This window comes from Oreochromis niloticus, linkage group LG2 (assembly GCF_001858045.2).
Source record: "Oreochromis niloticus isolate F11D_XX linkage group LG2, O_niloticus_UMD_NMBU, whole genome shotgun sequence".
In the NCBI taxonomy this organism is placed as follows: Eukaryota; Metazoa; Chordata; class Actinopteri; order Cichliformes; family Cichlidae; genus Oreochromis; species Oreochromis niloticus.
Genome location: NC_031966.2, coordinates 12243489 through 12264792, shown reverse-complemented (window position 1 = coordinate 12264792; position 21304 = coordinate 12243489). Strand labels below are relative to the sequence as shown.

At 37.4% G+C, this 21304-nt stretch overlaps 1 protein-coding gene across 3 annotated transcripts in view; it reads right to left on the bottom strand.

Annotated features, from left to right (window-relative positions):
• The window catches only part of fstl5 (follistatin-like 5), a 176907-nt gene that overhangs the window by 111627 nt on the left and 43976 nt on the right, over positions 1-21304 (bottom strand). For all 3 annotated transcript variants that reach the window (XM_005467247.3, XM_019363975.2, XM_003443412.4), the window contains exon 4: positions 3701-3949. In XM_005467247.3, the coding sequence (XP_005467304.1) occupies positions 3701-3949 (249 nt within the window). The remainder of the gene's footprint in view (positions 1-3700; positions 3950-21304) is intronic.

The window sequence follows — 21304 nt, the reverse complement described above, 5'->3', positions numbered from 1 at the left end:
CATATATATATATATACACATATATATCCATCCATCCATTCGCTTCCGCTTATCCTTTCCAGGGTCGCGGGGGGCACTGGAGCCTATCCCAGCTGTCATAGGGCGAGAGGCGGGGTACGCCCTGGACAGGTCGCCAGTCTGTCGCAGGGTTAACACACAGGGACAGACAACCATTCGCACTCACATTCACTCGCACATTTACACCTAGTGGCAATTTGGATTATCCAATTAACCTATCCCCACAAACTGCATGTCTTTGGACGGTGGGAGGAAGCCGGAGTACCCGGAGAGAACCCACGCAAACACGGGGAGAACATGCAAACTCCACACAGAAAGACCCCGGCCTGATGGTGGAATTGAACTCAGGACCTTCTTGCTGTGCGGCAACAGTGCTAACCACCGTGCCACCGTGCTGTATATATATATATACACATTATTTCCACACACAGCAGGTTTGTTTGCATTAGTCCCTCCAATTTTGTAAGAATTCTTTGGTTTAAACAGCTGATGTGATAAGAGCTCAACTGACAGAGTAAAAAGCCTGACAGTCACTACTAGTGCCAGCTGCTTTCATTAGAGAAAAGAAAAGCTTTTCACAAATGGTTTAGGCATCTTCCAAATCTAAATGAAAGCTTTATTGTATATAATAAGGTAACTTTAACTCTTTAGTCTAACATTAGATTTGTCAAGCATTCAGTCTTACATTGTGCCCACTCAATAATGTCATGGGGTAAGGGATTGGATTTTCCCTAGCCAAGCAATAAATATCAGCCTGAATTTATGCAATTTCAAAAAAAGAAGTACAATGTGCACCTTACTACAATTTGCAGCACCGTGGTGCAAGTGAGCAATTACCAATTCTAAATTTGCAATGCTGTGGTAGATAAAGTGCCATACACACCAGTCCATTCCATTCCCCAATTAACTGTTCAGTAACAATATCTGGGGATGTTTTTTTGGTTTTTTTAAGTTAGAACTGGCCATTTAAATCATCCCTGTGACAGAGCACAACTTTACCCTCTACTGATGAAAGCCTAAATACAGCCTTAATCTCACTCATGGTTCTGATTTGTTAATTGTTAGTCAACCCACATCAGCTTAGCTGATGACTGTTCTTTTTTAAATTTAGAAACTGCTGTTTTATGTCACAGCACCAAAAGAATCAGTCCACAGTCTCAAAGGTCTGGACCCAAGCAAGCGCTTTAGCGGCAACTAATGCTGAAAGAAGGGAGGAAAAGTCATTATTATGCTGTGATAATGAGTATATATCTCCCTATTGCTACATAAATTGGACCCATTACCTGAAGGACAAATAATCAAGTAACATATTTAACATGCCATTGAGGGCACATTCTGTTTTACCCACTAATAATCCCTGAATCATAATTACATCTAGATCTGGCTGTAAGCCCTATTACATTTGCTCAATTATTCCTTTCCTCTCGCTGCTATGCTGCCTTTTGTACTTACAACAAAGAACAAATTCCCTGAAGCTGTGTAACATTTAAGCAATCGCTCTGTTTTCCAATGTAAAGTTTAAAATCACAAACAATTTTTAAAAAATATAATTTATGGCTTAATTTCTAAATATTTTAAAGTGCTGAGGAGAAAAAAAATGCTGTGATTACTAATCCAACAGGCTCCTGTGTCCTCTCCCTGGAGCTTTCATCCAATGAGAAATTGATTACATATCAGTCACAGCAGAAAGAAAAACTATCCGGACTGAACAAAGGATGCAATGTTAAAAAAAGAAGAAGAAGGAGAAGAAAAAAGAGCCTGTGTTTTTCCCCTTTTTTTGGCTCTTATTGATCTGATATTGATCACCTGACACTGGTCAAATATCCCACTCTGCATTTCGAACAGATGCTGATGGGTGGGAAGGGGATAGCCTGACAGGACAGGGCACATGTGGCAAGCTAGTTAGGACAGTCACTCACAGGAGGATCATTGATCTAGATGCCGTTTTGTGTTTTTAGGATGAAACGCATGCTCAAGTGTTAACACTGCCTTACCTGCATCGCTTTTTTGCTCCCTTAACGTATTCCAAGTCATGAGGCTGCAGTTTTAAGATGGTTTGTATGCCGGCTCTTGTATTGTAAAGGGAATTGTTGTAAATGCTTGTTTTCCTACCTGCAGTGAGGCTTTGTTCATCTTTAAATTGAACATTTCAGTAGTGGAAGAACGCATACTTGGGTAAGGAGAATGTGCTGTTTGTTTTTGTTTTGGTTTATTTTGGTTTTACATCCCGAGAATGTTGTCCTCAAAACTCTCTGTAAGGAGGACCGCAGAGAGTTTCATGTGCAACACTATATAGATCCAAGCACCATTCCTAGTCTCTTATGAAGTTACTTTTCAAAGTTAACAAGTATGTGGAGAAACCCTGTCAAATCAATGCAGATGCAGTCTCTCATGAATATTATGCATATGCTGTATGTGAGGATTTTTCATCAATCCCCTTTGACCTGAAAGGAACAAAGGTGCAGAGCGTCAGGAGCTTTTGCTTCAGTGATGTCTAGCATTGCGAAGGGAGAAGAGCCTGTTTCCGTGGACTAAGAATAATTGGTATGTTTATACAATCAATGGTAGAATGCAGTCAGCCTTCTCTGGGGAAATATGACCACAACAGCACTACCACCTGCTCCTACCTCTAAAGTGTGCTGTGCAAACCAGAGAGAGCTATATGACTGCTTTCAGGTAGTCTCTTTGTTAAGCTGCTTTCACTATGCGCTATTAACACGGTACTGTAAATGTAAATAAAATGTCATGGATGTCTGCATGTTCTGTAATGTGTTAATTTTGATTTGGTTATTCAGGCAGATTTTTTTTTTAAGATCATCTGCTTGATTTTTGACATGACATATCTAAATGTGAAGCAAATCATGCATCTTTTTCACAACCATAACTGTTCTGCTGATATCTTACTAATTACTATGCTGCTTTTGATGTTTTTGCTTGTATAAAACTCCCACATGAATTCAACAACATCATTATTTTCTCTATGACAAGATGAAAATGCAGATGCCATACTGGGTAACTGCTTTACTGTGTACATTTTTTACCTAAACCAACCTCGTATCGTTAAACAGGCTCTGACTCACAGTAAATTTTTGTGAGAAAGAACATATTTCTTCATGTCAGTTTATTCGGGTCAGTGGGAGCCTTTTTTTCAACCAAATAGAGTACATGAAGGACATTTATTTAATGACAACTGTTATCTAACAGATTTCTATATGTTGAATACCCCATATAATCCTCAAGAGAAATCTATGTGGAAATTTCACAACAGCAAAGATGGCAGTAGAAGTGTCTCTGCAGAGACATAAAGCTTTTTTCAAATGTATTATTTAAGCCTTGATAGACGTTTCCTATGCATACAGTTTTTTATCACCAGGTAAACACCATATTTAAATACTGGCTTTAAAAAATCATTGCCCAAATAACCTCTCAGAAGCATTACCAAGATGACTGTCAAGTTTACAGATTTGCTTAAAGAGGAAACACAAATCAGGACTTTTTACTGATGTAAAACTTTGTTACAATAAGCAGTGGGTGTATCCAATGGTATTTCTCCTGACAACTCAAATATGTTAAATACTGCAAGTCAAAAAAGCCATTTCGACTTCATATACTGTACATTACTAAAGGTACAGGATGGACTAGATAACACGTGTTATGAGAAAAATGTCACAAAACTTCTTACCTTTGTAGAAGCACTCTTCACTGTGCATGATGGTAATCCTGTGTCCTCTGATGCACGAGGTTCGGTGGAGCTCACAATGGTTCTGGTAGAGTTTCCCATCTGAACCGCACACCGGTTTGTAGTGTGGTTTGCAGTGATCCAAGCACTTGCACTCCCCTTGTTCGGTCTCATGGTCGACCACACAATGGCGTCCCAAGCCACAGTACTTGTGTTCACATGGACCCGGATAGCTGTTGTGCCCCATAAAGCCTAAAAAACACACAATGGGGCGTAGAGCATTACACTTCTGTCTGACTTTAACTTGTGATCTAAACAGGTCCCTGCCAGAAACAAATCGAAAGCCCGGATTTAGGCTCCTGTCAAGGGCTGGATCTAATTCAGGCTTTTTCCCTGTCCCCTAGGCCCTCGGGGAATTCCCATCAATACAGGAAGGTGTTTTTCTCAACTCAAAGTGTCAGTGAGATCCATAAATTATGCAAGTCAAGTTCACTGCAAACCATTCATAGTAGGGAAAAGCAAAGAAAAACATTTCTTTTTTTACATTTATTTTATTTTTATCTACACCTGTGTGTCCTGAAAACCTCCAACTGAGTGGACTGATGAAAGAAAAGGATCAACTACACAAGCATATTTAAAAAAAATCAAGCAATGCATCAATCAGTCAATGCAGCAATCAATCAGTCAATCAATCAATCAGTTATGATGCACATAACTTTAATAGTTCAAAGACTCCACCCTTATGGTGAGTGGATCCAGCAGCTCTTTTATGTCACTTGTCTGCTTTGAGGTTTCAAAGGCCCAATAAGCCTATAGGAATGTGACGAGAAAAGAGCGCAGTTCTATAGCTTTTATTTATGTACAATTAAATGGTGAGCAACACATGAGAGCAACTCTTCTGTCCAAACCATCATGAGGTGATCTGTTCAATGCCCACAACTTTGTAGCTATTAGACATTCCATGTTCTGATGCATAGACAATTTACCACCACGTCACAAGTCAATCAGCAATATCATTCACTCCCATTTGACGTTATTTAAATTGCTTGATTCAGAATTGGGGGGAAAAAAAGGAATTTGGGATTCTTTGATTCGCTAATGAATATTTTCATTGTCGTCACTACACTACATAATTTCTATGGTCTTTTGATGGTTTCTATGATCTTGGTCTACTACCTAGGCTAAGCCTTTTTCAGTGTGGCCTATCTAAGCTAACATCTAACATCGGCAAAAAATGCAAGAGCTGCCTGACAAAGATCAATATCCTTTAAAAAGACACATTTCAAATTTGTGATGTAAGGTTGTCATAATGTGAAATTTTCACTGTGTGCTCCCTTTTTAGGCAAAACTCAACATACATGTGCACAGAGGTTCAAGAGAGAACGTAACTATAAATGTGCAAAAGAACAGGAACAATGAGAGTCATTCACAGTTGTATAATATTTGACACAGTATTAATATTTCATTTCTAGATATCATGTTTTTTGTCAGAACAAACCATGTTAACCATGAGAATCCTTTAAAAACGTGGGTAGTGATAATTTCACAGTTAATCAATATAGAAAATTTTCCAGTATTATTTTTGTTGGTATTTATTGTATTTTTCTAACCATTTGGATCTTTTAAAATAAATTAGGAACGGTTTAAGAAATTAAGTTGATAATCAAGGTTAGAAACAAGGTCAGTATACTTTAAACTTAAATAGTAAAAAAGAAAGAAAACTAGACTTTAAGAAAAAATGATTGATGCATTGTTGTGCTCCTAAAATGAAGTAAAACACAAAAAACTGTTGTTAGCTTTAGGCTTTGTCAATTTGATCAAATGTGGCAACAGAAAAAGGATGAGGAGGCTTTGGTCCACATGTTTACTGACAGTTGAGATGTTGACAGGACCGAGTTTTTGTACTGTAAAAGCCATTACAGACCAGCATGTCAATGGCTGCATTAAGAAAAGGTGAGTCTGCAAGCATGACTTTAAGCATGACTTTTACAAGTCCAGTATGTAAAGGCATTAGTGTTTGTCTGAACTTATACACTTTTGCCTTGCCAAACATTAACCATGTCATAATAAATTTAATGTTTAAACTAAACTAACTAAAACTAAATATTTCAAACAATAAATATTAAATGGACCCACTCTTGAAACTAACAAATTAAAAATGGATTGAAAGCAAAAATTTGAAATTAAATATGAATATAAACTCATGAAAAATACAAAACTATAATAAGTTTGGTTGGAAACCACAAGGAGAAGGTTTGTTTACAAGGTCAAAGTGCCCCACAGTGTACATGTGCATAACCTCCACCTTGCTGCAAGTCGGAACTGAATGACCAGAAGAGATGGAGCAGCTTGTATTTTGCAGTAACCAATGTATTTTCAAACAAAGTGACCCTTAAAATAGCAAGGGCTACAATGTCATTCAGTATTCATTGAATTCTAGGGTTAAGGAATTGAGGATTTAAAATGAAAAAATAACCAAAAACCATATGTGTGAAAGGCGTCCTTGAGTAACAGATTTATTTCTGGAAGACTATAAGGTTGCAGTTCTGCAACAAACCCTGATCTCTGACCACTGTGTGGAGGAGGGAAAAAAGAGGAGGAAAAGACGTAATAAGAGAGCCAAACATCACAGCTTATATGGTGATTCAGCAGCAAACATAAATAAAATCATAAAGCTGTGTGATTTGTGAGGATGACTTCATTTACAAGGGGTTTTATGAGAGCAAGATTAGTGTGATTTTCTCTGTGGTCTGCCTTTTCAACCTGTATGAACACTAACACGTCTTGACAGGCCACAGATCAGTCCGTACAGTAACCCATGAACCATATCAAATATATTGGCTTTCTAATAGCAGCCTGCCCGCTCTTAGATTGCCCTTTGGAATAGTCCACAAGGGGCGGAGGGGTATGTTGAGCGCAGAAGAAAAAAAAAGAAAAAAATAACCTCAATCATGCCTCTCAAGGCTGCACCCTGATGAACGTAAGGGAAGTCAGGCAATGACTACATGGAAAATGATTATAGCTTTGTCCACTACCTACTCCATTAGAGAAAAGGTCACTGTATTTATAGGCCTTAGTGTACCCTTATTTAAAAACTACCAAAGTAATAACACTACCCTGCAAATATAGTTCAGCCTTTTTCTTTCACATGACAAAAAGGACATCGTTAAGGCCGTAATAAAAGTTAAAATAAAAAAACAAGGATAAATAAATAAAAAGAACACATACATATTTAAACACACACACACACACCCTTTCATACAGACCACCAACTGGTGTTAATGAATGAAAGCCCACCATGGCAAACAGCCGTATGGAAGAGTGTCATGAATTCTGTTTTAATGAACACAATCTCAACATGCCTTGTGCATATTAAAGAGGGGGAACTGGTTTTATGATTATGAAAACACACACACACACACAATACAGAAGAGACAAGGTTGATACAGTTGTTTGATTCATGTACTTCCCTGTCAAGGCCCCCATAAGAGACTATGTGCCACAACAAGCTGTATCATCCTTTTTCGCAATTTATTTATTTTATATTTTATATCTATCAGAGAGCTGGAGAAATTACTCAAATATTCACCATGAAATTAACTGCAAATTACTCATAACAGATGACATTTTTAAAAATGTTTTATGTGATTGATAGAAACATTTTTTAATTCTGAGAATCTGCTCTTGTTGTGGGTTTTTAATCATAGTTTTAAAAACAAAATCTAATTTTCATTTGAGGCAGTTTTGTTTTTTGGCTCAGTCCTACTCAAGTAAAAATAAGACAGTAACCTCACTGCAACTCATAGGAAACCTCATAAGAAAAATTGGCGGATGCAAAAAGAATTTCACATTCAATGACCAAGTAGCGACCAACTCTTCCCCAGATATTGAGACTGCAACATCCTCATCCTCTGAGCAACCAATTTCAATTGCAAGGTGATTGCACAGGTCAAAAGCAGGAGGCAACGTAAAAATTGCAGTTGAGCTAGAACTGATTGTGATCACAAGTCTGATGAAGGTCTGCAAACAATTGCATCTAAATTGATAAATGCGGACAGATGGCAGAATGCCAACATGCTGCAATCAATTTACGTCATTCTGCACCAATGAGTGCAACTTGACTTCACTAGCTGTCAACTGGTTGTATTCTGGTTTAATTGCTATATAAAAGCAAGGTTGTTGATCATCAATGTGATACTTTTATTAAATTCCCCTTCTGTAACAACTACGTTGCTATTTATGGAGATTTTTTTCCTGTTTCAGATCTATGAGGTTTTGGCTAGACTCTGAATCTAAGTAGTTAATGAGAATTTCTGGATGCAGACAGTACAACAGGATCCCAATCACACACAGTTGACTGATTACAGCTTGTCATTATATCACCATCTATCATCAAAGTAACTTTGAACATGGCAACTCATGGCAAGTTGTCACAGACTCTGATGCCCATCTTCATAGCAACTGTTTCTAAAAAGACAAGATTGTAACTTCACTGCACTGAAACATAATGATATTGCACATGCAGTGGTCTCAGGTTACTGTTTTCCCTAGTGTGACTATAGTATTTAGTAAAGTTTAACTGGCTTACAACCACCTGAAATGACTTAGCCGTGAAGCAGATTGGTGTTTCAGAAAAGATAAAAGTCAATAATAGATTCCAAGGCATTTCTTTGCTGCTGAGAAAGACACTCATCCCCCCTTACATACACTCTCTTCTGTATTGGGAATAATGAGAATGCATGATAGCTATCAAGAACAATGCAAAGAAAACAAAAATGTTGGTGTTTAGCAATACAGTCTTTACCACTTTAGTTCCAGTTCATGTTTAAGAGTAGATTTTATGCCTATACTCGAACTGACTTCTAACCCATATTTAGCTATCAACTCTATTAACCTTCCAAAGCATTATTAAAAAAGTAGATTAAATATTAAAATAAGAGCTACATTTTGTCTACTTTGCCTGAGAATTATCGTAACAACTAGGCTTCTACTGGTAATGTTCACATAATGTAATTTCCTCTCTGATCATTGTCACTGCAGAGCACCGAATATCTAAAAAATATATAATGTCAATGCATTTTTGTTTTCCTTCCCATTATCCACTCCTAAAGCAAGATTATTTCTTACATAGCTATTTCGGCAAGTTGCCAGTGAACATACTGCATTAGGCATTTCATTTACTCAGAACCATATTACCCAATGCAAATTAGCTGCACACGATCACAACTCGTAGATCACAAAGTTTCACTTAATTTCCTCTACATAAGGATGCCCAACTTAACTGGAAAACTGTCATGTAAAATAGAAAAATAACAAAATAAGGTGTAAGCAGACCAGCATGCACAAATTTTACTCACACTGCACACAAGCTGTTCACTACCAACCAATAAATATTGACTACAGAGAGGTGCTTCACTGCATTAATTACAATCTATGATATATTTAGCTTTGAGTGGGACAGTATAGTGCTCTATTAATTCACAGAGAAAGCAAGATCAACACCATCTATTCACAGAAAACCGCAGCAGATGGTTATAGAAATGCATTAAAGAAATAGCTTTGCTTCTGAGACCAGATCCATTACATTCTTCGTCGTTAGCATCACTTTATTCTTCCATTTATTAAAAACAACTTTTACTTTTGCAAAGTCTCTTTCTACAGAGACGGATATGAGCAGAAATTACAATAACTTCAGGCTTTTGTTTTTATGATAATAGTTTGTATAATTATATGTATTTAAAGACAATGAGTCTAGAGATGTTTAAAAAAAGGAAAAAAACATACTGCATAATTTCAGAGCTTCCTAGAACATCAGAGGAATTCAGCTAAAAGACTTCTACAGTTTCACTTTTGAGGACTATGGCTTTCAATCAGAAGCCTTCATGAATATCTGCGCTCGGTTTTAGCAGTCAGACGTCAGGGTAAACAAAATAACTTAAAGTGGTGCGCCTCATTCATATCCCAAACAATCCCCCCACACATAGTCCCGCATTATGCTCTATCCGTCACAGAGGATTTAGACGGGATACAAGTGTGTACACTGTGACCTGATTGGAGCCAGTCAATTTGCTAGTTTATTAATTCCCCGCGGTGCACTGGCGTAATGATTATTCAGTGAATTTGTGTCGCACAGCGAGGCATCCTCCGTCACCAGCAGGGTCAGCGAAGGGCACAGTCATCTGTTATCAGTATGCACATCCAACTGTCTGGCCATCAGCTGACAACAGAGACAAATGAGGGATCGTACACAGCAATTCCTTTATTGATGACCTATTGTTTTTCAAAACGTGGACAGAAATCCATGATGCTGAATGTTCAATGTGACCCTCAGGGTAGAAATGTAACTTGTCTTGTATACACCCACTGAGATTATAGATCATGTTCTACCAGTGGCTGAATACAATCTGTTTACTTGAAATATAATGCATGAGTCTCGCTCAGTGAAACTTCATTGCAGCTGATGCTTCTTTTCAGAGCAGCCAGTCAATTTGTTTCTCCTCTGCTTATTGTTTTATCACGGAGTAGTACAATATTTTATCGTAACGTGCTATGATATGAACTGTCATTTGTAAACACACCACAACTTCTGCTACAATACCTCAGCTTAGGTGGTATTCGTTTCTTTCCATGCATCTACTACACTAAAAACAAGAAGAAAACAAAAGAAACGGAAAAAATCTGACCTAATGACAACAGACTCCCACACCATGCAAGTTTTGCTAGAGGACTCAATAACACTTTGAGACACTGTGGATACTGACATATGGGTGGGCTGAATAGTGATGATGTGTGAGTGGTGATAGCAGACTGGAAATTATATAAAAGTCACATGCTAATAAAAGTTTTTAGCAACAATTTTTGAGTTTGAAAGAGTCGTTCCTGTCAGCTGGCTCACCTGAATTTCCTTTTTTTTTTTTCAACTGCAGTTAGATTGAGGCTGGATAGCAGAGAAATTATATAACATTTGTGAAGTCAACACAGCCAAGGCTGACTAAGCAAAACCAGTGAGCACAAATTCTTTAGCAGAAAGTAGAACAAAAAGGCAAAAGTCAGCAGGTCAGAACCCAGAAATTGTCATTAACATACTCCCCAACAGAGATCATTTTTGCAGTGCTTTGAGAACTGAAAGTTTATTTATGCAGACTGCAACAAAACAGTGCAGCAACATGAGGTTTATAAGAAAATAGCAAAGGGATCTTAGACGCCTTATATCAAGTCGCTTCCTTTGATGATCATGTCAAACACGCTGGGAAACAATGCCTTTGTGAGATTTATAATATGTGTTAGCTGTCTTCATCGTAAAGAAAGCAAGGTACAAATAATTTTAGGAAAAATGTAAAACTAAAACACTGGGTTTTTTGTTTTTGTTTTTGCTAAATTTGTGATTGCCAAAGTTTTTTTCAACCCACATTCTTGATCTAAAACATCTGACTCAACTAAGCCTTATAATTAATCCATCTTTGTTCTCTACAAAAAGAGACCCATTATCCTCACTTTCAATTCCATCTTTTTCATTGCTGCATTCTACTTAAGCAGCTTTTCATGAGTCACAGCTCAACATAATTCCTATTTATCTTACATTGAGGCTTTAATGCAGCCCTCAAGTTTATCTTCTCTTTGAAACAAACCATTTAGCTCTTTTTGCACTCCATTTAAACTAGCTTTTGTCTGATTGGTTACCCATTATCAACAGACGGTTTGAAAATCATGTGGGTGGGGCTTCTGTGTTCACAGTCAGAGTTAGGTGCTTGAAACTAAGCATCTGAAGCCTGAGCTGTTAGGTTAGCGTTACTAACACACACTCTGAACAGGTGATTATTAAAAAACAAACAAAAAAAACAAACAAAAACCCTTTGGTAACATTTATTGGGTCAAAAGTTTACATTAGTTTACAAAAAGTTTCCAAACACTTAAATGATTTCTTTGAATTGTTCTTTTTCCTGAACAGCAAATTCTGAACTGAACAGCAAAATCTTTAATGACTTTTATAAACAGGAATTGAGAGCACAATTTGACTTTATTTTGGATTTTCTCTAATCCACTTCCAAATCAGTTTTAATGAGTTTGGACTCATTGACTTGTTTGCGAACCCAACTGTGTTCAAGTGTCAACAGTCTAGCCATTAATTTGAGTGAAGCTGAAGAATTTAGAAGTAGTCCTCCTCCTTCGTTACTGCATCAACTTTGTACAATTTCCCAGGACCACTGGTAGTAAAATAGCCCTGGATCATTGATTAGAAATGACTCCAAGAGACCTTCCTACATAACTTATGTAAATCTAAAATTCTCATTCTCAGATCTTCACTGAGTTCCTTTTGCATTGTTCTGAATATTCAGTGAATATTCAAACAAATCCTTTTTATGCTGACACAGAGAAACTACCAGTAGCAGTAAATCATGACTCCTTACAAGAGGTTAATATGCCTTGGCATGATCAAGTTAAAAGACACTATAGAACCTTCAGTTCTATAGTGAATAAAGGAAAAATATAATATCATTAGATTAAAGAAAAATTATGGTTAATTTTATCCAAGTCATTTAATCATTCATTAAAATATTAGGATACTGTTATGTTTTAGCCTTTTAAGTTACATTCAAATATATTCATGATATGCAAATGAAGCATTTAGCACTGATAACAGCTGCATAATTGTCAATTAGTGACAGGTATTACAGTAACTTTAAACTGCAGAGAAGTTGTCTGAAATTGTTTGATGAGCGACACTTATTAAGTTAAAGCTACGTTAGTGCTATTGTGGACAGCTGGACATTGTAATTGACTGAACTACTGCTTGCATCACAGACTGAAAGGACCCCGACTCTGACAGGAAGGACCCTGAAAGGATCCTTCCTGCTCATCAGATGCAGCTTTAATGTCACCTTGGAAATTACTTAACAGTTCACCAGCTGTATGCTTGCTATATGCTGAAAGAATGGCACTGACAACAGCTGTTTATGTAAAACTGCAGCTGAATATTGAAGTCATCAAAAATTAAAAATTAAAAAAAATAAATAAAAAAATCCCTGATTCAACATTTACCTTTAAAATCTTTCCAGGAGTTAAATAAACTTTTGTTCTTAACCTTGTTTGATAGAGTTCTGTGTTTTGAAATCTCAGTGTGGCGAATGGCTTAAGATGCAAAGACAATTAGTCAGAATTATCTCATTAAAAACCAAATGAAAATATGCCCTGTGCAGGTAAAACATTAACCTTTAGTCAGAGCGTGTAAGCAACACCAAGGTCCTGACAGATGTGACTCCAGTGTGCAGTATTTGAAGGGCATCATCCCTCCATGCATGCATAATGAGGTGAACACTGTGTAAAGGGATAACAGACGTACTTGGACATGGCCAACATAATCAGATTGTCTTTGCAGATGGATCAAAGCATTGCTATGGCACCAAAAGACAAGCTTTAAAACCACAAAAAACCCAATAGTGTTATGGAAATTGTCCTCCCCAAAGTGTAACAACCTACACTCTTTGTAAAGCCATTCAAGCTTCTGATAACTCTGGTTCTGATGCTGACTCAAACAAACAAAAACAAAACAAAAAAACCACACACACATCCATTTAAGCATTATTGTTTTGAAGCATATTTTTTCCTTGGACAGGCATCTCTGTACCTCTTTTTCTTTTTTTTTTTTGCGAATGCTTTCTATTCTCTTTGTAAACTCAAACTGTTGCTGTAGTACCTGTATCTGATGTTTTCCATTACAACAGCTCCGAGTCCTGAGGGAGAGAGCGAAGCGTGGTAAACAACAGTCAGGCGCTAAGCTCACACAGTGCAGAGTTTAGCTGGCCCACAAGGCCGATGAATAAGAAAAAGGAGATGCAAATTGGAATAAACAACAACTACAACAATCTTAAAACTTTACTTGCGCATAAACAATGTCACACTCCCTCACACCAACTGACACTTTGTGCAAATAAGTTATCTGAAATCTCAGGCGGTGAGCAAGTTCTTAAGTGGAGCGCTGCGGATACTGGAAGGCACAAGCGTCTACATTAGCAGCAGCAGCAGCAAAGTGTATTTTTAGCCAACCTGTTGTCATGCAAAGTAAAGGTGTAACATATTCACGGTTAAACATCTGACATCATCCAGTCTGCCATCACCGGGCCTTTTTCTCAAACAATGGCTGCATGTAAGTCTGACCATTAGCAGTGTCTCAGGAACAGCAATCTCCAAAATGTCACCAATTTGTTGACAATGAATTATTTGTGACACATTTATGGAGAAGGACATTTAATGGCACTAAGCATGATTTATTTTCAGCCATCCTGAGCCAGAGGCATGCACAGTCTTGGAGATTTCATTTTAAAACAACTGGTGAATAATTTTCACCTAAAGACATGAACCTTTAACCAATAGAAAGAATTTTGAATCTTATAATGGATTGACTTCAGATAAATTCATTTCAGGCTCAATGTCTGATGTGTTTGTTAAGCTGGCAAACTTGTCTCTTTATTCAAAAATGAATATTCTGCCAGGAAAAGGCGTTAAGCCTGGTCACTGCGACCCCCTTCACATTCGGTGCCAAATGATTTACTAAAGCAGCATGGTGGTGCGGTGGTTAGCACTGTTGCCTCACAGCAAGAAGGTCCTGAGTTCGACTTTGTGATCTGTGGATTCTGCATGTTCTCCTTGTGTTTGTGTGGGTTCTCTCTAGGTACTCCAGCTTCTCTCTCAGTCCAGTGACATGTAGGTAGTGGGATTTGGTTAACTGGTGACTCTAAACTGCCCATAGGTGTGAATGGTAGTCTGTCAATCTGTGTTAGCCCTGCAGATTGGTGACCTGTCCAGGGTGTAACCTTCCCCTTGGTAGCTGGAATAGACTCCAGTGCCCCCGTGACACTGACAAGGATGAGCAGAAGAGAAGGGATCGATGGATTATCTCCACATTTCAAATAAGTGAACAAACATCAATTTAAAAGGTAAAAAGAACAGGCTGGTGACACTGGCAGTCTGGGCTTCTGACAACAGTCTGTTCCAGAACAACAATAACAATGGACTCCAGAAGGTCCAAGAGAACAGACTATAACCCACTATATATCAAGTGGGTCTCCAATTTAAACTTCTCAGTGTCCAACTGTCAGAGGACCTGTCCTGCAATAGACACATCTATGCTCTCAGTGGCCAGGAGTTAGCTTTGTGAGGAAGCTAAGGAAGGCTGGGTAAATAAAAATTGCCAGTACTATAAAACACGTGCAGTGCAAAAAGATGCACTCCATAAGAAAATGAAGCTTTAAGTATATTTTCTCCGTTCTATATTTAGCGTGAGAGCCTACTTAAGGGTTTACTTAAAATCCACACTATATCAATATGTTTAAAACTCTTGCAGATAATGAACAGCTTATACAGCTCAAAATTGATATGAATGTAAATGTGCATAATTATCACTTTTTCACCAGAACACTGTCAATTTAGAAAGTTCCTGTTTTTTTAAAATATCTGAATCAGATTTAAATTTATTACCAAGTTGTTCTCTTGTTTTTTTTCTTCCTTCTTCACAAACTATGAATTTGTCTAGGTGTATAGAAACAGATGCATTAACTACACTGGAAGTACATTTGGCACGGTTTCTCATTCGGTTACAAATTGTTTTCTGGTGATAAAAGGTGTCAAAAAGGCAGGCTGTTACAGCATTGTTATCTTCGGCTTTACACATGGCACGTCAAAGACTTGTTTCTGTCAGCCCCAAAGGTAACGACCTGCTCAAAGACCTGTATCCATCAGCGTCGTTAAGGTGTTGTGTTATCACCTGCTGAAATGCACTTCCTTCCCTTACCAAATGCTAATTGCAACATTGTGACAACACTTTTACTCCTGGTGGCATAAACAACTCTTGAACAATTTATGAGTATCTATTTGAGGCATAAGAGCTTTTTCAAGCCTTTTAAGCAGAGCAACACACTATGTTTAAAACATTGATGACTTCCCTTCCACCTCAATGACTTCATTCCACAGCCCTTTCACTAAAATGCAAAGAAAAAGTCTTGGGGAAAAAATAAAAAACATTGTCACTTCTTATGTTTCCATTTTTATCATTTTACTCACTGTGTGACTGCAGGTCAACATATAACTCTGTTTCATACTGTTACATGGTTGGACTATATATTCTTAAATTTAATTTCCCATGTTTTGTCTTGTTTTGTTTGATAAATTCAATCTAGTCTGACTCAACGAGGAACGGAGGACAAATCCTTGATATCATTTATAAAGGGGAAAGCCTATTCCATTTTAATAAAAGCTGAGCTCTGCAACCTGCTGATCTGAAACCCTGCCAACCTCTGAATCTCTAAGTACCGTATAAAAAATATATATATAACAGTTATGGTCAAGAGAAAGCGTTTGCATTCACATTTTCGACATTTAACTCTTATACGAGACAACCGAACAGTGAAATCCAATTTTCTCTTTAACAGTAAAAGCAGCCAGAGTAGAAAGTGCAAGGGTCAAAGCCACTACGTGCTGACAAGAATAGCTGCAAAATACGCTCTGGTGTGCCTTGAATTATCACATACTATGAAAACTTGTTAGATACAGAAATTCTGCAGGGAAAAAAAAGCATTACGTTTAAACAAGACAGGGACATTTTCAGTTCAGGTAAAAGGACGCAGATACAGACGGGGGTGTTTACTACTCAACATCCATCTTGTCGCTCTCAACAAACACAACTGACAGCACATGAATAGTATGTGCTTCGTGTTTGTGAAATCTAAAAGAACACCGAAGTCAACTCACGTTCAACTTATTCATAAAATGCTGTCTGACATATTCATCACAAACCACTTTGCAGAGTACAAAGGACATAGTGTAAATACAAATTAAAACTATATGACTAAACTTCACATGAAATATTCCCCAGCTTGTCAACAGTGTACAAAGGTATACATCACAGCTGCTCAGCAGAGGCTAATCAAAGAATCCCCACCCCTACAATAGATTTTTTTTTAAAAGACTTTCACTGCTTTGAAGGACTGTAAATTAATCAAACTACACTGTCAAAAGGAAAACAGACTCTTTATGAATGAAAACATCAAATCTCTTTTTTCCCCGCATGGTTTTTAATTAATGCAGATAAAACTTGCACTGTTTATGTAGAAATTACACCAATTAATTTTGAGATTCAACACTTATAATAATTGCAAATGTTGTTCAAATATAGAGACAAATATTGTTTTATGAAAATTATGCTACTGTGCAAGATGTGCACATATTTTGTGTATACCAAATCCAGTATTATCCGCAAGTATTTGGACAAATTACTCTGTCTCTGCAAACCACCACTGTAGATTTTAAAAAACTAACAGCAGCAGACTTTCAGCTTGAATCCAATCAGTTTAGCAAAAGTATTGCATTAACTGTTTCAGAATTATATACTTTAGATCAGAAAATCTTCTACAAAACCTCCTTACTGACTTGCAAGGTTTCCTTGTGGATGTCTGGTCTCTTTTTCCTCAATTTCTATCCACCTTTACAGTTACTGAATGCAGCAACAGAGAGAACCAACAGACCTTCATGCTAATTGACTAGCTGCGATTACACAGCCTTTGTCGAGAACCAAGATCTTTGTCTACGTGTGATAGGTGGGTACTCTTACCAGCGGGAAATTTCAAAAATATCTGGAAAAAAATGGTCTGTTTGTTACTCTTACTTGTTCTTGTGCTGTTGTTGGTTATTTACTTTAGCATGCAGAAAAGTCCTAATTCGCTATACACAAAAAAATATTTGGATTGACGTGTACTGGGTGTGAAAAACAATGTTTTTAATGCTGCTTATGTGACCACTGATTATTTTCTCATGTTTCTCCTTTTTCATGGTAACCTCTGTTTTCACTCCCTTCCTGTCAACACCGAAGTAAGTGCTGCTGGCTTTTCAGTGGACCAGAGGCAAGCACGTTTGCATAGGCTGCATACCCAAAATCCTACACTCTCTACAGCAAATAACTACACAAACACAGAGAGACACAAATGAAGCAACCGCAGTTCCACTTATGATGATGCACACTTAAAAGAATAAAAAAAGAAAAGAAATCTATACTAGATAGATTGTGCACCTGTTTTTTATTCAGTGACCATACTCATTACATTTTCCTTTTAGGATGTATATTTTTTTTGGGGGGGGGGTATCTTTTGAAAATACCTTATCTATGTTATGTAACTTGTGCTGTGAATGTGAAATGTGTGAAATGTGAAAAAGACCAAAAGAAAAAGCATTCAATTTCAGGGACAACACTAAGAGAAGTGTGTTACTTTTAGCCACTTATAGTATCTGTATGTGTGCTGGTTCCTGGCTGAGTGCACGTGTAAGAGTGGATGAGAGCACCTGGTAACCACTTGGCAACTTTCCGTCCCATTTCATTCCCTGGCCTAATGACTGAACGTGGGTCTGGCTCCTCTCTCAGTCTGTCCACATCAGGATGCAGCACTGAGAGCGTTTCCACCAACAACCCCATTTATCAGAGATTGCCGCCTAATTGTAAGCACCCTGCGCTACTCCCATTACTACTTCACATTACAGTGGGCTGGATGGTAGGCAAACAAAAAGGCAAGCAGCTTTCCTTTTCAGACCTGATTTCTCTCCCTCTTTCTCTCTCTCTCTCTCTCTCTTGAACTTAGTATGGCTGATTCTGCATTACTATATCTCTGGGTGAAATATTGACATACAAAGATAAAAACTGTTTAAGTAAATTCAGTCCAATGTAAAATGTTCTTGCTCAAAGCACTACACACTCTCCTGACATTTAAGGTAATATTTTAGGCTCTGTGGAGAGAGGAGATTAACACGTCTCTCTCATACAAAAAGAAATGTTTCTGTTTATATTGACTGTAATACAAACCTGACTCTTACTACTTGCACCAAATAATTTTGACATATTTTGTGAAGAAACTATCAAACCGAAAAGGCGAACTCTTCAAAATCAAGAAACAGCTTTCTATGCTGAACAATAAAACAGGAGTTAGAGTTCTTTTTTCCCCAAAGCTGGATATTTCCAGCTTACTGTATGTACTACCATTCACCGAAGACCAGGGACCAGGAGGACTGAGTTGTATTTATTAGACCTGATTTAACTGCTAAGTTTTTGTTAAACTGAGTCTTCAGAATAGAATTTAGTTGATGCACCAACCGGAAGTAATCCTAGTCTAAACTAAAACAGGCTTTGTAATGTTAATGCATATGACTATGGCTGTTTTCTACCCCTGTCTCGCTCTGCCTTGCTAATTTATTTTGGATTTGCGGCAACAACTCACGATCAAAGGAAAGGAAAATGCAATTTCACAGACTCTGAAATAATAATAAAAGCATACAAAAAAATCAAGAGTTAAAACATTACTGCAAGAGCACACCAATTGCCAACTATTGCACTTCAATAACAAATAGACTTCATTTAGGAACCACTGGAAGGAAAAGACGGAAGGAGCACCTGATAAAGACAAAAACTTGTTTCCCTAGTTTTTTTAATACAACGAAGCAGCAGGCATGCTCACTGCAAATCACCATACAGACTGATGACTTCATGTATTTTTAAAAATTCATCTGCTTTTTTACCAACCATCTGATGAGTTGTTGTCCAACACAAACTCAGATGACAACCCCCTTAGAAGTTAAAACAGGAAAAGAAGGCCTTTCATTTCAGCTCCTCTTTGTTGTACATGTCCAGTGGCTTGCTTCTATCCTTAACTATTCTCTTCTGCTTGTGTTAAAATCCATATATGACACAGTAGTAATATAAGCTGTAGAGAAACAGCAAAGACTTTGACTTTACATCAACTCTTAAAAAACCCTAAGATTATGGCCATTTCTAGCAGACAGTTGGTTACTGTAACGAACACTACAGCTTTCTAGTAGGTACCTCTCCTGTTTCCCATCTTTACCATCTTCTGGTATGCTATAAAAACAAAACTCACTGGATTTGAGTGAATTTGCATGAACTGTAATAAGGTGCAACAAGTCAGTTTGTGAAATTTCTAGAATCAGAAGAAAAACAAATGCGGGTGTTTTTGTCAAATAAACTGCAGCTAAATCGAACTAAAGTCATACGGCAAGAACAGTCTACTCTCACTCACATCAACTTCTTATCTCAATCTGCATGCAATGAAATTAGCAGAGAAAGACAAAATAACACCTGAAAGCTAATTTGGGAACAGAGTGTGTTAGAAGACCTTAGCTGGTTAACACAAGCACACTGTTACATATAAAGACTGCCTGTCACTGCTCTGAGATTATGTTGAGTACATGGAACAAAGCTGGGTGACAACTTAGATAAAATCGTCAAATGTATTCATCTTGTATATATGTACAAAAGAACACAATTTTTAAAAAGTTATACGTAAATGGGTCAAGTAGACTTTTTTTTTTTTACATGTTTGGACACTGTTGCAGTTATGCCATTCACATAAAAGGGACATTAAAGTTAATCTAGGCTGAAAGCTGGAACCGACCTTCAGGATAATATCTCTTCCTGTGATTACTGTGTTGACCTTCAGATGGAAAAAGAAGCACTGCTATTGCCAAGCCTTCATCATTATCCACTGTAAGTAGCATGGGTTCATGCAGATCACTAAGAATTATTGATGAATCTCAATTAGATTCGTCTCACTCCATTTAATTCTACATATTCAGGATATGGTTTGCCAAAAATTATGGGTATCAACATCCAGGGAGTCATTTATACACTCAAGATGACTTTTGATGGTAATATTGTTGATCTTGCTAAGTGTGCAGCACGTTATGCTTCCTTTGGCAGCAGCACTGATGATCACCATGACACCCATCACTCTTTTTTTTTTTATACCCTGTGTCTGTTATTATTTTCAAATAAGCAGTTTAACGTTCTTTGAAAGTTCATTAAGCAATTCAAAGACCAGAAAATAAATTACATGCCATAACAGTATACAAGGATATGGCTCATAAATGCTATTCTTATGGCCTAGAACAGTCAATGTGTTTTGCTGGGTAGTAGCTCATTAGACGTCTGTACCTCAGCAGGAAACATTTGAGTGGTTCACACTATGCTGAGTCCTGCTGGTTTACATCTTAGTCATCTAATTAGGAACTAACTTACACCTGCAACGCCAGGTGAGCGCAATTAACAAGCATGTAGGATGAAATACCAGGGTGCTATAGAAAGCTATTTTAAAATCAAGCTAATTTCGGATATGTTTTTTCTCCCCATGACAAAATCGACCTTTCTCATATCGCACCAGTAATGGATTTGTTCCATTTAAGATGTCCCAGTATGCTAAACAATTTGATATGTGCAGCACAACACAAATGCACTTTCACAGAAAAAAAAAAGACACAAAACAGTTAAGAAACTTTAAGAAACCTCAACTTTTATCAGATTGTTTATTCTGAGTGTGCAGCATTTAAGGATAAATAATATGAATTAAAGAAGATACAAACATAAAGTAGCACTAATTTAAAGTTAAATGCAATTTACCAAAGGGCTGGACTGAAAGAAGAGGGAAAAAACTGATACTAATCTGAACTCTGTTGCCAAGACTGTATCACGGTCTACAGGTTGCAGTAGTGTAAGCTGAGTAAACACACTGTAGTTTCTAGTTTGTTCATTTGTCCCTGGCAGGGAACAAAGTGAGACTG